The sequence below is a fragment of the Belonocnema kinseyi genome, chromosome 7, assembly GCF_010883055.1.
Source record: "Belonocnema kinseyi isolate 2016_QV_RU_SX_M_011 chromosome 7, B_treatae_v1, whole genome shotgun sequence".
Taxonomy (NCBI): domain Eukaryota; kingdom Metazoa; phylum Arthropoda; class Insecta; order Hymenoptera; family Cynipidae; genus Belonocnema; species Belonocnema kinseyi.
The window spans coordinates 91,272,091-91,288,359 of record NC_046663.1 but is presented as its reverse complement, the minus strand read 5'-3'; the positions used below and the strand labels follow the sequence as shown (position 1 = coordinate 91,288,359).

The window sequence follows — 16,269 nt, the reverse complement described above, 5'->3', positions numbered from 1 at the left end:
AAAGAGTCTTGAGAGGCGTGTGGTGGGGTGCCCACCCATATACTCTCATAACGACTTATGACTCTCTCATCAGAAGTTGCTTAGAATTCGGTTCTCAAATGTACACATTTAAAAACCATAAATTCTTTCATAAACTAGAAAAAATTAGAAACCAAGCCCTGATATTAGCCGTAGGCTATAGGTCAAGTACCCCTATATATGTCATTTTAGCAGAAACATGTTAACCCTCCCCCCCTTAAATTTCGATTTAGTTTACTAGGCAAAAAAAAATATAGTAAAGATGTTCGCAAACCTTAGTCACCCTTTAACAAACAGGCTTTAGGACCTTTGGAATAGCACATATCGAAACGACCCTCATAGAATCACAGACATTTTTACAGTCATAGCAACCTTTAAGAAGACCCGAAATCTTATGCCCCAAATACGCAGATCTTTCCACCATCCCCTCTTTGAATTTCCATACAGTGATCATACTTTTTCTCCTAAAATAAATGTTCAAATAGGTTTTCTGACTCAAAATTCTCCTGACCCACCATCTTTCTTCTAGAATGCTATTGAGGAGTTTGGAGACTCCTTGATTTTCTATACGGACGGCTCAAAGTCTCAAGATAGCAAATCTGCGCGCTGCGCCTCGGTTTGCCCCACTGGGCAATTTACACAATCATGGAAAATTAATTACTCTGCATTCATTTTCTCTATTGAAGTTGTTATTTTTATACGGACTCGTTAAGTGTCTTAGAAAGTGTCTTTAGAACTAACCCCAGTAAAATTAAATCTCACCTTATCTTCCTAATCAGAAATCCTTTTGCCTTCCTTACCGCGCTTAAATGTAATATTACCCTAGCATGGGTACCAGGGCATAAGGGAATTCCGGGAAATGAGCTCCCAGATGTATACGCGAAATCCGCCAGTTCTAATGCCTCCCTCCTAACTATAGGGCTCCCCTTATCGGACTTTGTCAACTCTTTTCGAGAATACCTCAATACAATTTTCCAAGAATATTGTGAAACGAGAGGAAAGCGTTTTGGTACTTTTTACACAAATCATTTTTAAAAAACCCACAGAAAAAACTGGTTTTCCAATTTACATGTGAAAAAGGAGTGGATTCTATCATTTTGTCGCATGAGAAGTAATCACCAGTCACTCAGAGCTAGCCCAGCGCGTAAGAACATCATAGACTCGCCTATTTGCCCTTGCAACCCTTAAATAGACGAAGGCCTTGAACACGTCCTATGGCAATGTCCCAGATTCAATGCTTTCTGTGCTAGCCTACTCGAAGGTCTTTCGAAGGCTCTTAAATGTGCACCGTCATTCCATAGCAATCAATCCCTTGCTAATCCCTCCATTAGGGTGGTTTCTTACGTTTTTAAAATAATAGAAGAAAAATAATTAAATATTGTTTCGTAGTAGGGTGTAAGAAACAAAGTGCTGTGCACCCAATTATAAGAATTTTTAGGATTCCAATAGGCATAACTGATAAAAATCAAAAGTTTATCAGAAAATCTCGTGCTGAGCCTAGTGATCTATCAACAAGTGAACTTATTATATTGTCAAAGAGAAGAAGGAAAATGTGGATAAGTGTTTTGCGCCATGGGCCTTTAAGTACAAGTCTATTAGAAAATGCCCGGATTTGCAAGGAACATTTTATGAGTGGTAAGTAAGAAATGTATGGGTTTCTAGTGTGAGATTATGTTCGCGAGGTTATGCTTACCACAATTGTAGCGGAAGAATTATTTGTGATTTATATTTATTGCAATTGTTTGTAATTTGTTTGTACAATATAGGCACTCCAGCTGACTTGACGAATAAGGATCATCCTAATTGGATACCTTGTCAAAAATTAGGTTATGAAAAAGGAGCCGCTCTAAAAAGGAAAAGTTCACTGCATCGCTACCACCTATCTGCGAAGAGGGTTATTTGTCGCAGGATAATATAAATGTTGCTTGAAAATCCATTTAATTAATTTAAGATTTATAATTGTATTTAAACATTCATTTCCTTGGTCAAAAATACAAGTGTTTTATCTGAAAAATCTTTTTTACTTGTGAAAATTTAATATCTAACTGTATACATAACTTTTTCACTTTGGGTTCAAAATGTATCCCTTTTTGGTTAAAAATTCGTGCATTTTGTTGTAAAAGTTGTCTTTTTTGGTAGAAAATTGATCATGTTAGCCAGGGAAAATGGAAAATGTATTAGCATAAGGTAGAGATTCTTTAAATTGGTATTGTTTGCTTTTCTGTATCAAGAAAAATCTTGAATTTTCGTAGACTTTTTTGAGAAGTACAATTTCGGGATTTCTCATGAAAAAAATATTATTTTATAGATTTATTTAAAATACCACTTATTTACATTAAACTGAGAAGGAAGAATGCAATATTAAAACTGTAATGAATACAAAACTTTACACGAATATTCCTTAATGTTGATACTCATAGAAAATAATAAGTTATAACTAGAATATTAAGTTAAAACTAAAAATACTGTATTGTTACACTATAACCACAGTCAGAAGCAGAAAAGTATTATTGAACTGCTTGCACTTCACTTTCACCACAAAACCAGCTTCATAAAACTTATAAGCTTCCAAATTTTTATATGCTTTCACTTGTTTTGCAGTGTAAAAACTGTCCCAGTGGGCAAAAAGTTAGCGACGTCTTTACGATATCGTTATATCTTCACGACAACTTTACGATATCCCATGTCCATATCGTTAAGGTGTCTTTACGATATTGTAAAAATGACTTGTGATCTTACGATGTCTTTACACTATCGTAAAGACATTGTAACGACATGGACATAGGATGTCGTAAAAATGTCTTAAAGACGTCGTAACGATATCGTAAAGACGTCGCCAAATTTTGTGCCCACTGGGGTAAGATTGAATAAAATATGACACTATATCCATTATTGTCACCGAGGGCACTGAGCTTAAATTTTCACTAAAATCTATATCTTTAAGAGCATACGGGTCAAAGTTTTCGATTTTTTTCAATTTTCGGATCTATCGAGTCTTGACGTCTCCAGATAATTTTCCCAAATATTCACTCTGCATAATAATAATAATAATAATAATAATAATAATAATAATAATAATAATAAGGAATAATAAGGACACCCAACTGCCAGTGGAAAGCCATCTGAAACTGGCAATAGAAACATTACCGTAAGTGATACGCACATTACAGAAAGAACTTAGATTTGAGTGCGCAGGTGCGCAGTTGTCCTCTTCCTATACATGGAAAAGTGTGCGAGTGAGAAAGTTTGCCAAATTGACGTAAGTTAGAGAAAAATAAGATCAAAAAATAAAGGTTAAATTTCTAAATCATTTCTATTAAAATTAAATGACAGGTAAAACAATAAAATATATTAGACGTTTATTGTACTTACAATGAAGGCTTTAAACAAACGAAGTATATTTGCCTTCTTTGGCGTGTAACTTCGTCCACAACCCGGAACTTGACACCTCATGGCTTAGAACACATTTCTGACACTTGATTAAAACAAACAAACCGAACCTTTCAACTTATGTCGATTTGACAAACTTTCTCACTCGCACACTTTTCCATGTATAGGAAGAGGACAACTGCGCACTCAAATGTAAGCTCTTCCTGTAATGGGCGTATCACTTACGGTAATGTTTCTATTGCCAAGTGAGGGAACGGAGTTAGGTCTCCTTATTATTCCTTCGTGGTATTTTCATTTCAACCATCAGCTAACTTCACTTTGTTAAAAGCTGAGGGGAAACAATGGATCAAATGCATGGAACAAAACCTAATTTCCTTTATGAAGATATTAGAAAAATAGGGCAAAAATCAGCTGAATCCTATGCATTTGGCCCTTGTTTTCCCCTCAGCAATCTACGACGTGAAGTTAGCTGTCGATTAAAGTGAAAATACCTAATACACGACTGCAGATCAGTATGAAGCCAACGCATGTGCACAGAAGTGCGCACAAGAATCATGGTCAAAAAATTTGTTTGCAGCAATTTAAAAGTACATGGCAATAGCTTTCAAACGAGACGTAAAAAAGTCTTCTACGATTTATAGTTCGCGAGATATAAGACTTTTAAGAGCTTTTTCTTTTTTTTTAAGTGAGCTTAAACTTTTGAGCGGTAGTGTAGGGTCACCGTGACCCTAATGTGACTGAAGTGTACTTTGTGCAGCATTACAAGTGTTTTTTTTTTTGTAAAAACAGTTCAAAAAGTGTTCAAAAACTTTAAGTAAAGTGGTTTTAAAGTATGGATTGGGTTTTTTCTTAAAAATTGTAATAAAATTATAATTTATCAGGTGCCCGATGTGGGATGAACATCGTGTGTACATGTGTACCAATTGCGCAAAACTGACTAATTGCACTTATCTACTTAGGGGTGATTCACAAAATACGTGATACGTTTGAGGGAGGGTGGGGGTCTGCCGATGTATCATTCTCCTTCTAATTTTCTTACATTTAAAAGGTCTGCACTTTATAAAAATCAATAAAATTTAATAAAGTATGGATTTTATCTATGAAAAAGTCTTAATTTTCATTAAAAAAATACCCTTTTCCAGTATGCGGAATAAATAATTTTTTTAATGATCCATTTATAAATTAATTTTTGCTCTAAAGTATCATATTTTTATAGTTAAACTGTATATTGACAGCTCAAACTATTCAAGATTTAAAAAGTTATGATTTTTTCTAGAAAAATGACACGAAAATAAAAGAAAAAACAATTTTCACCGATTTAAAAAAAATACAAATAATGAACGTAGAAACTTCTTGTTAGTGGAATATATTTTCGTATGTTTTAACTTTAGTTCAAAATTTCTGTACATTTTTTGGTCACATAGATTTTTAATGGCATTTTATTATAAATTACGCAGGGTCACAGTGACCCAGAATTAATTATTAGATCGAAAATGGAGGTATGACTTTTTAGGGTTAAGAACTGAACTATATTGTTAAAAATTAATTCACTTTGGACTGATTCAAATAATGCGAATCCGACGAAATTGATTTTTAATAAAAAAAAAATAATTTTCAACAAAATAGTTAAATTTTCAGTAAAAGTGTTGAACCTTCAACTTGTAATCAATAATTAAAATTTTCCATTAAAAAAAGATTAGTTTTAAACTAAAAAAACTAAATTTCCCCAAAAAATTAATTTTTAGCGAAAGGGTTATATTTTCAACGAAATGGATGAATTTTCAACTAAAATGATATATCATTAATAAAAGAAATACATCTTTAATACAGCAATTTAACTTTTATCCAAGTAGTTTAATTTAAAAAATAAATTGTTCTTCAAGAAAATTATATACCAAAAAAATATGAATGTTCAAGAATAGAAATGAATTTTCAAGACAAATCATGAACATTAAAAAAAATGAATTTGTAATAACGTCGTTCCACCAAGTAGTAAAGTTTGAAATATAAAAATATGAATTTTCAACAAAAAGTGTGATAATCGATATTTCAATTTCAAACTTAAAAAAAAAACATTTTAATTAAACCAAAAAGGTCAGCGTAGAGCGAAAAATTTTGTCTATAAATGAAGAGGAATTTTCAATAAATTGCGTGTAGTTTGAAAATATTTCAATTTCCAACTAAAAAAAAATTCTTAAAAAGAAGAATATAATTTTTTAGTACAAAAAAAAGGTTAAATTATTAAAAAAAAGGAATTTTGAACAAAGTATTATAATTATTGACCAAGTAGTTGAATTTTCAAACAAAAAAGATGAGTTATCAATGAAATAATTGAAAATAGTTGAAAATGAGTAGTTCAATCGATGAATAGTTTTTTTATCTGAAAAAGATCAAGTTTTTTAAAAAAAATGGAATAGTTGAACTTTCAGTTATTAACATTAATTTCCAACAACAAAAATCCGTAACTTTTCAATGTTTCTATCAGTAGCTTATGGCTAACTTAAATCATTTACTAAAATGTAGGAATTTAATCAGGAATTTTTATTTAGAAATAATTACACTTTTTTATTATAGGAGAAAAATCAGTCACTTTGTTAAACATCTTTTTTGTTAAACATGCAATTGTTTCATTAAAAACTAATCTGCTTTGATTTTAAGTTTTGAAGAATCTTCGGGTAATGGTATTCATATAACCTTAAAAACAAACAGGCTTAAAAAATAAATTTATTTTTATTGATATTAGAAATACTGTATCATCGATAATATCCAGACTTAACATAAATAATAATCTATTACAAAATAACTTAATAATTTAAGAACTGACACAAAACTATATTATTATAATGTCCTCTTTTTTTCATTCACCCTGTCGTTTGGTTTTCACCGTAAAATCTTATGATCTTATTTCTAAAAATTGTGATACACTTTTCGAATTCGTCATTACTAATAGAAAAATTCCTGTTTGACAACGACCGATGAGTAAAGTTTGACCCATCTGCATAGCTCATGACATCATTAATATGTGTGAGCAATTTTATGTAATTTTTTCTCGTAAATCCACTACTGTAAACAACTTTAACTGTACCGTCATTCACATATATTGCTAGTAATTTTTCACTGTCAGTTGTATTTGTTGATTTGATATAACAGTCAATTAATTTCACGTAATCGAGTTCTTCCTTTTGATCAATCTTTAAATCATCTTCACCATCCTCAAAATTTCCAGTAAATTTTCCGTCAATTACAACAAAACCTGTGGTATTCTTGTATTTTCCAACGTTTCTGAAGACTTTAAATATTCCGTTAACCCGGAGTTCTTTTTCCCAGAGAAATTTATCATTATCAGGATTAGGAGGCGGATTCCTCAAAGTCAGAACTACTTTCACTTTTTTCGAATTTTCCATCACTTTTTGTGCAACATATCTTGCGAAAACTTCATCGTCCGTGTTTCTGGGATAGGCAAAAAATACTGTAGATGTATTTACATTTTTATATAAATGATAATTTTTGAGAATCAAATCATATACAGATTTTTCACTATTATCCAGATGTTCTCGATTTTTTAGATGTAGTAGCCTATTGTTTTGACTCAAAAATTGTGCTAAAGTTATTGCGTCTTTCATATCATCAGCAAGCAGTATAACTACTTTTTCATGACTTGAATTGATGATGTCATCTACTGTTTTCTGGTGATTAATTAGGTTTAAGAATTTGGAATACTGATAAAAATGTGGACATTCTTTATCATATTCTCCAGTTAATCTACTTCTCATTTCTTCAACATTTGACATTGGACGCTCCAGCTGCAAACAAATATTTTATTTGCAAACTTATTTTACGTATAATGTAAAAGTTTTAATTAGTATTAATTATTTTAAATTTTTTATTGCCAATGCATTAAGGTGGTCCAAAAATGCATTTAATTTTTTTTTCGACTTTTCATGAATGAAGTTTCACAAGTTTTATTTTAACACGTATTTCCTATAAAAAAGACGTATTTGTGAATTTTATTCAGAATCATCAATGCCAGTTGAATTTATTATGTATTTTGAGCGGCTGGGTCCGAATTTCAGATAGGAATTAAATTTAGCTCTCATTTTCCCATTCCGACCTCAGATCCGAATTCAGCGGCTCAAAATACATTCGAATTGACAATTCGCGCCTGTGTACCTTAATTGTTTAAACAATTTATTATTATCTATAATAATATTATATTTAAAAAAACACTATAAAGTTGCGGGTTTTTCTGAATTATTCAACGTTTTGTTCACTTTTCACTTAGAGCAAGGTAACGATTAAGTTAGTAAATATAATTGTTTCAACAAATTATCCTATATTAATGCTACATATTTGCGACTTTTGTTTACACTTTCCACATTTTTTTAATTCTTCATTCAGAGTTAATTCTTCATTCGATTCAACTTAAGAAATATAATTGTTTAAAGAATTTATTACTATTTCTAATAAAATTATCTTTGGATTGAACTAATGCAAGTTAAGAAATTCAATTGTTTCATTAATTTATTATTGTTTATAAGTATCTCATCTTAGATAATTACTAGAATTTTTCGGTTTTGTGCCTTGCAGTAGTAACTAAAAGCCATTTTGAATAAACAATTGCGTGTATTAACTTGCATTCATTATTAAGTGAAAATTAGACCAAAAGTTAAAAATTTCAGATTAAACTGCAACTTTTTAGCGTTATGCTAAGAGATTATTGTTCTAAACAATAACATATCAATACATTATTTTTCTTAATTTAAATTAATTGTAGTCTTGCTCTAACTGAAAAGTGGAAAGCAAGTTAATAAATTCAGAAAGAAACTCGGCTTTCAACTATTCTACAGTGAGAAACCTTTTGCTACAATATTTGCTAAATATCTGACTAGATTTTACTATATTCAGTTTGCAATGGAGGGACATAGCGGAACTTTTGTAATGTTTACTACACGGAGTAGTAATTAGTAACTACATGTCAAACTACAAAATTCATTGGAAAAAAATTTAAAAATGTTACATTTATTTCTACAGAAGATTGCAATATTTGCAAAGGACTATAGTAACGTCGAGAGAGACCGGCGCACTGATTTAGTAAGCGACTTAGCAAAAATTGGTGCAGTCAGATTAGCGGATGAAAAAAAAAACCCAACATGCGCCGCGTCGCGTTCATGGTTATGACACACGTATATCCTTTACACGAGCATACGACGTAAATTCAGACTTATTTATTATGGGATGTTGAACTCTTTCGCACGATTATATTTCTTAAAATTGCAATTGCGCAGTACACATTATTATATATAGTTTATACATTATTATATAAATGCAGGAATATTATATTACAAGCTGAAACAGAAAAATGTGATTAGAAATAAAGCTGGTGGGAATCGAACACGGGTCTCCAGCGCGGCAGCACGGCGATTTTCCATTCGGCTAAACTAGGTAATGAGATCCAGAAATTTATCGCTCTTATCAAGTAAATGCTAGCAGTCAAATTGACTTCCATTAAATTATTTATTAATTGTTCACAGTGATGGCATTTTTAAAATGCTAAGCACTATATCTTAACGTAATCAAATATCCTAATATCGAGGTTGAAAAATTATTTTTTGCTCTCTGTGGAAAATTTGTTTTTCAATTGTAACTTTCGTATTAGCAATAGCAATTCCTCTTACAAATTTAGTCTTTTATTTTATTTTAGGTACTTATTACTTCTACTCTTTTTATATAATTTAATTATGTCTCTACTAATTTATCCTATCTAGGATTTTACTATAAAAAATACCAATATTTCGTATTATCAGTAGAAAAATTTCATATAAAAATAGCATAGCTTACGATTATTGTATTAAAATATACGAATTATCGCCTTGGTCCCTCGATTGTAACCTAATTTAGTCATTTTTCCAGTACAAAGTTTCTCAGTGTACGAAGAATCATCTATAAACAATAACAAATTATTTAAACATCTTATTTTAATCAGTAGAAAGTAATATTTAATGTCTTAAACACATTTTTACTAACAGAGACTGCCCAAAAATATTAATTAGGGCTAAAAACACGCAAAACCCAATTTTTTACTTATGGTTTTTTTGGGTCCCTATACAATAGAATTATGGGGGCGAAGTTCAAATAGTATTTTATGCACACTCGTGGAAAAAGTCCCTTTCCCTATTGGCGCATACGACATTTTTTATAACAATTGGATGATTTCAGACATTTCTCAAAATACAGTCATGATTTCAACCCATATTAGATTTCGAATAAAGGAATCATGATATACGGCAATTTATGGTAACTTACCATGAATTGCCAACAATTTAATTTAAAGAGGCCTATACATTTTTTAATTTCCGGAAATTTATGGAAATTGTCGGTCATTAATGGTAATTTTACAGGCAACTAACCATAAATAACCCAAGATTAAATTTTAAACATTTTTATAAATTTCCGGAAATTTTTTGGTAATTTAAAGTAATTTTACAGGTAATTTACGTTAAATGACCATAAATTTCCCAAAATTCAACTTAAAAATGTCTACATTACTGTAAATGTATGGAAATTTTATAGGTAGATATGGTAACTTACCATAAATTATCCAAAATTCAATTTTAAACATTTTTATAAATTTCTGGAAATGTTTGAAATTGTGTGGTAATTTATGGTAATACTACAGGTTATTTATGGAAACTGTAAATAAATTACGAAAAATTCAATTTTAAAAATTCTATAAATTCCCGGACATTTTCAGAAATTTTTGGTAATTTACGGGCTGATTATTGAAAAGTGCGAGATCATAGATGTATAATTTCCATTATTCACCTCTGACGTCGCATTTTACTCCTTAGGAGTAAATTGTACATTAAGTAACAAGGGGCGAAAGGAGCAGATTTTTCCCGCGGGCAGTAATTAACAGAGGGAAAAATTTACTTTCGTCCCTTGTTGCATACAATATTTTATTCCACTCCTGACCGTCACCACTTTTTGTCCCTAAAAAGCGGGTCAGATGTATTTTTCTGTAACTTTTTTCGCGGCTGGAATTCTACTCGACTAATTTTTACTTTCGCCCCGCAAATTTTACTTTCGGGCCGCAAATGCAGTTGACGAGGAACATATACTACTTCTGCCCCTATTTTTAGGGACAAAAGATGCTCATTACGGTCGAGTGTGAAATAAAAGTACTTTTTACTCCCTAGGGGGTAAAGATTAGAGCTTTAGCCCACTTCATAGGCGTCGAAAAGGGCTCAAATCATGCATGTGCCATAGAAAAATATTTTTCATTCGTATTCTATGGTAAATATGAAGCGATATTTTTTGGGTCCACTTGATACAACTAATATTGACGATTCTGAATAAAATTGATGGAACCGTATTTTTCCCTTATAAGGAATATGTGTTAAACCTTATTGGATTTGCGGTACCTCGAAATATCATGACATAAAACGCATTAATTTTTGCGTCGATTCGAGAATATAATATTATATATAAATAATAAATGAAGTTAAACAGCGACCGGCCTACGAAACCACGTGTTTCTTGAGAACACAGAGTGACCCAAGAATGAGAGCTCTTTGCATCCATCTCGCAAGCATGAAAATTGGAGGAAAAATTTACCAATGCGTTTTTTAACCACCCTAATGTATATACATATTATAACTTTTCATAGATTACCTGTGTTTCAAAATATAAATAATCATTTACATTTAGATCTTCTAATGGACAACAAAGGCTGAAACTTGCAAATATAATACAAGCTGCGCAGAAAAAGCAGGCTGCAAAATATTTGATATAAAACTTCATTTTACTGTGTTTAGAGCCATTTTTGACTCCGGTTTCTGAAAAAATGAATTTTTTAATTAAAAATTGCAAAATTGTAGAGATATATATCTACTTCCGTTTGTTTTATCATTTTTTTAAGTTAGTTAAATTCACTTGTACTGAGTTTTAAATATTTAATTTTCGAAGATAAATCTTAATTTATGAAATAAAAGTCTAAAATTTATACAGGACAAATGCCGACAAGAAATTTTAAACACAAAGTATTTAACAATTTTTTTTGATAGTTTGGCAAAGATGCGTAATAAAGAATTGTAACAAAATGTTACTTTCAACACAAATATTTTGGATTCAAACGTTCGAAATTTGAGAAATTACTTCCTAATTTTCTCTTTTCATTCCATGCCCCTTCTAATTTCACCCTCTTCCAATCCCTTTTCCGTTCCATTTCACTTAGTTCTGGGTCACCCTATATAACATAACAAATATGTATTAGACTGCAATTTCGATCAAATCTTAATATAAAAAAATCGAATTTCCGATAATTAGAAATCAAACTGGAATAAATAATTGCTATCTTTAATCTTTTTCTGATATATTTATTGTAAGTTTAGTTAATTCATATTAGATTCTGTTTCACAAACTACAAACAAAATTGTATCAAGCATTAAAGTTCGGCGATATGTTTCATTTAAACTATCAATTAAATTTGCTTGAATAATTAATTACAGACAGGAAAATAATAACTTAAAAATTGAATTGCGTACGCACTCAATATTAAGCATGCATAAGAAATTTAATAATTCAATGTTTTTACTATTTATCTCTAAAATTATTGATGAATTTTGACTTTAAGATAATAATAATTTTAAACTTGAAAAAAACAATTTCAGCACATAAAATCTTTTTTCTCTTTATGATTAGGCCGCGGCTACGTGTACAATACGGCCATAGAATTATTACAATAACATGTAAAAAAATCAGTAAGATGAAGAAGTAGATCCTTATTTAAAACTTCAATTTTTCAAAATTTAATGACATTTAATTAAGAATATTTTAAATACTTTTAATTTCGAAATAATATTATATCTGATTTGAGGGTTTGTATATAGGTTAATTAAGAATTATTGTAGTGTTTATTTACAATATAATAATAACACAAGTAAAATTAAGGTTATTTAGAAATATTTTTATTCAAACAATAATTTGATTATAACGATAATTATCGATATATAATGAAATTTTAATTTTGACGTTTCCGCCCCCTGTTTTCAATCACCAACAAATTCCCAAAAAACTGAAATGTACAATATATTTTGCTCAAAATTCCCACATATGAATTCAGCTTTTCCCCTTTTTGCCTTAAATGATTTTGATTGGAAAAGTAAAATACTTTAAAGCATTTTTAGCTCACAGGGCAGAAATCTCGATATCCCTGGAATGTCGCCAGGGTACCTCAGAATATCCTCAGGATATCCCATTAATTTTTCAGTTTTATATGCCAAGGTCTTCCCAAGATATCTCATTTCTATAATTTAGTATATTACTGTAAATTAATATATAGAGGAGAGTAGCCAAACATGAGATACCAACTCTGTTTGGCGTGACTGTCCGAATTTTATGTACTGAATTTAAAAGTAATACAGGTAATTTTAAAGGAAATTTAGTTTGTCATAAGGAGCTCAAATAAAAAATTTTATTAAAATTTTTTTTTATGCTGAAAATACAAAAAAAGTGCTTTTTCCAAACTTGTCAAACTATTCTAATAACATGAGATACCCCAGGAAATAGCTAATAAAACGCAAAATAAAGTATTGTTTTTAATGAAAAACTTCATTCTATGTTTCCGAAGTATAAATTTACTGCTATTTAGATATATTTAGTTTTTGCGGTACTCATAAACATTTTTGTAACCAATTTCCCCCGCGCAGCCACACTGTTATAAAAACCACAGGTATCTCATATTATGAGAACCACACCGTGCAACTATGCACTTACTATGCCTGACCTGTACAATGAAAAACTTCAACACTATCGATATTTTTCTACTTAGTTATTCAATCTCCATCACTCCAGGCAAACTTTACTGCTAAATACATATTTAATTAATAATAAATAGGGTTTGCAGAATTCCCTTCCAAGAACTCGACCCTCATCGATTTCACAAAAGGTTCGCCGATAATCTTTAAGACCCCAATGAAAAATGGATTATACCACGAAATTACGCTTTCTTCAAGGGTTACAAGTTAGTGATAGAACCAACAGAGTGGGTTTCTTAGTTTAGCAGATACCCCGCTTTCTCATATTACGAGAATATCTCATATTCGAGTACTCTCCTCTATCTACTGCCATTTATATTTATATTCAATTCCATTAATATAATTAAGAAATAATTTAACAATATTAGGTATATTTCTAAGCATTTTATACAAAGTACAATAATATAAAATACAATAATAGGAATAATGTAAAGTCCCTTCTAAAGTCACTTTGGGGCAAATTCCATCATGGTTGTCAGTGTGCGAAAACTGTTACGCAGTGAGAAGTGACACTTTAAAAAAGTTAACAATTTCTCGAATATTCGTGTGAAATTATAATCGATTGTCATTTATGTTATACAAACCATCGCGCTACATATTAGTTTGATTTTTTTTATCATTAGACTATTATGTGCGCGCGCACGCGCGCGCTCACTTTTGTACTCATTTTTTCATTTACTCAATTTTCTAATAACAATTTATTTGTGAAAATTTTCTGAACACTTATATTCTTGTTCACATATTACTTAACGTTATTTTAAACCCTTTTACCCTTCCACATTCTAACTGCAGTTACGTAACATTTTTTTGTATTAGTTTAAAAAACTTAATAGACGTTTTGTAAATAAAAATAGATTTTAAGGATGATGTGCGGTATAGAAATACATTAAACAATATTTTGACGTAACACAGCAATGCTTTTTTGATATTGTTTTAGTTACACACATTTTCAAATTATTGACAAGAAAAGAAGTATCAGCAATTTTTTTAGAATTATGTAAATTATATCATTTTGATGAGACAATTAGGAAAGATTTTTTAATATTTCAGATATCTCAAAAAAAGAATGTAGAAGATTTAAAAAATATCTATTTTATTTTACAGGATTTTACAAATTATTAGAAAAAATTTATCCTTTTCAAAAGATATTTAGGGCTTATATAATTTCAGAAGAAATGATAAATATTCCATAAATTTTCGGAAATTCTTCCATGGTTTAAAATATTTTAAATCTATGCAAAGCTTCTTGTATTCCTAAAAATCTTTTTATCTTTTAGGAATTTTTCTTGAAATTCCAAAAGTTATTTCAAATGTAAAACGCTGCCTCAAAACATCCCCAATTTTCCTAACAACTTGAATAACATTTATTTTTTCACTGGAGATATTTCAAAGTTATTTTAATTAAGGGCATGTGATACTTTACCATATAGTTTTTCAGTTTGCAAAACATTTTGTTCACAATTTTTAATTTGGAAAAAAAAAACATTAGTGTTCAGACGTTTGCGTTTTTAACATCTGGGTTTCTTTTTGTTTAAAAACTTTCACGTAAATCTGCATTTTTAAAAATCTTCTGCAGTTTAAAAAACTTCTTCATTCTTTTTTAATCTTCGCTATATTTATAGATTTTCATGATTTATTTTATTTTTCATTTTTTAATGTTATCAAATTAAAAAATTTTGCTCAAAAAATTTCTACTCTTTTTCGAAATTTAAGAAAATATTTGATGTTTTAAAATATTTTTGAATTTTCTCCTAAAGCTCATTTTTCAAATTAAAAAATCGAAAGAAATTGTTTTGGGAACCTAAAGAATTTATGTCATTATCCTGAATTATTAAGAAAGTCCTAAAATATCTTATAAATTTTCATTTTCTTTTAATCGTTTCAAAACGTTTACATATCGAGTGGGACGATGGTCGTGGGGACTAAAGCGTAGGCTTTGGACCCACTCCTTCGGCTTGCGGGTTCGATTCCCGCCTCGCACTCTGGAAGAGTCTCGGTGGCCCATGCGGTGAACACTAGCCTAGCATTAAAAAAAGGATTACCCAGATGTAAAAAAAGTATTTAAAAGAAAAAAAGAAACTTTATTATGAAAGTAACAGCAAATATTTAATTACGTAATCTGAGAGGAAATAACATATTTATATTGATAAACATTAAACAATTTAAATCCAACCTTCATGTACTTTGATATTTTATTTTTTATTATTAAATTTTTATTTATATTATAATATTATTAAACTTAATGATTTCACAATATATCTATTAATTTAATAATCTCTTATATTATTTAAGAAAATTAGATTTTAAGATAAAATTAAAAAAAATTATTTCTGTAACATTGAATAAACCAATTTAAAATTTACTGAAATTATATTTAATTAAAAATTTTGTAAATGATTTTAAAATATGCAACATGAATATAATATTATTGTAAAAATTATAAGCATGTATAAAATAATATTATTAAGCTTTATATTTTGCAAATACATAAATCATGAAAACATTATTATTATAACTAAAACGTGAAAAAATTTGTTAATGACTCGATTATGTAAAAATTATAATTAATATAGCAACAATATTAAATAGTTAATTAATTTTGATTAGAAACTTTAAAATAAAGATACGGTATTACTTAATTTTAATCTATAAATAACAAGTTTTTTAACATAAAATCATTAACATAATTAAAACATTAATATAATAAATTTATTTAATTGTAATTTAGCCTATAATAACTTTATTTTTTAATCAAAATTTTAATTATAATTGATATAATAATATTATTATACTTAATGATTTCGCAATATATCTATTAATTTAATAATCGTTTATATTATTTCAAACAATAAAATTTTAAGATAAGCTTTAAATAATTATTTCTGTAACATTGAATAAACTAGTTAAAAATTCATAAAAATTATATTTCATTTTTATTTTGTACATAATTTTAAAGTATAAAATATAAATATAATATTATTATAAAAAATTGATAGCATGTATAACATGATATTATTAAGCTTTATAATTTGCAGATATAAAAAAA

At 29.1% G+C, this 16,269-nt stretch overlaps 1 protein-coding gene across 1 annotated transcript in view; it reads right to left on the bottom strand.

The window, feature by feature from the left end:
• Window positions 1-6,269: 6,269 nt before the first annotated feature.
• The window catches only part of LOC117176554, a 113,084-nt gene continuing 103,084 nt past the window's right edge, over window positions 6,270-16,269 (bottom strand). The window contains exons 3-4 of the mRNA XM_033366808.1: window positions 11,080-11,243; window positions 6,270-7,211 (exon numbers count right to left, since the gene is read on the bottom strand). Coding sequence (XP_033222699.1) covers window positions 6,270-7,211; window positions 11,080-11,243 — 1,106 coding nt within the window. The remainder of the gene's footprint in view (window positions 7,212-11,079; window positions 11,244-16,269) is intronic.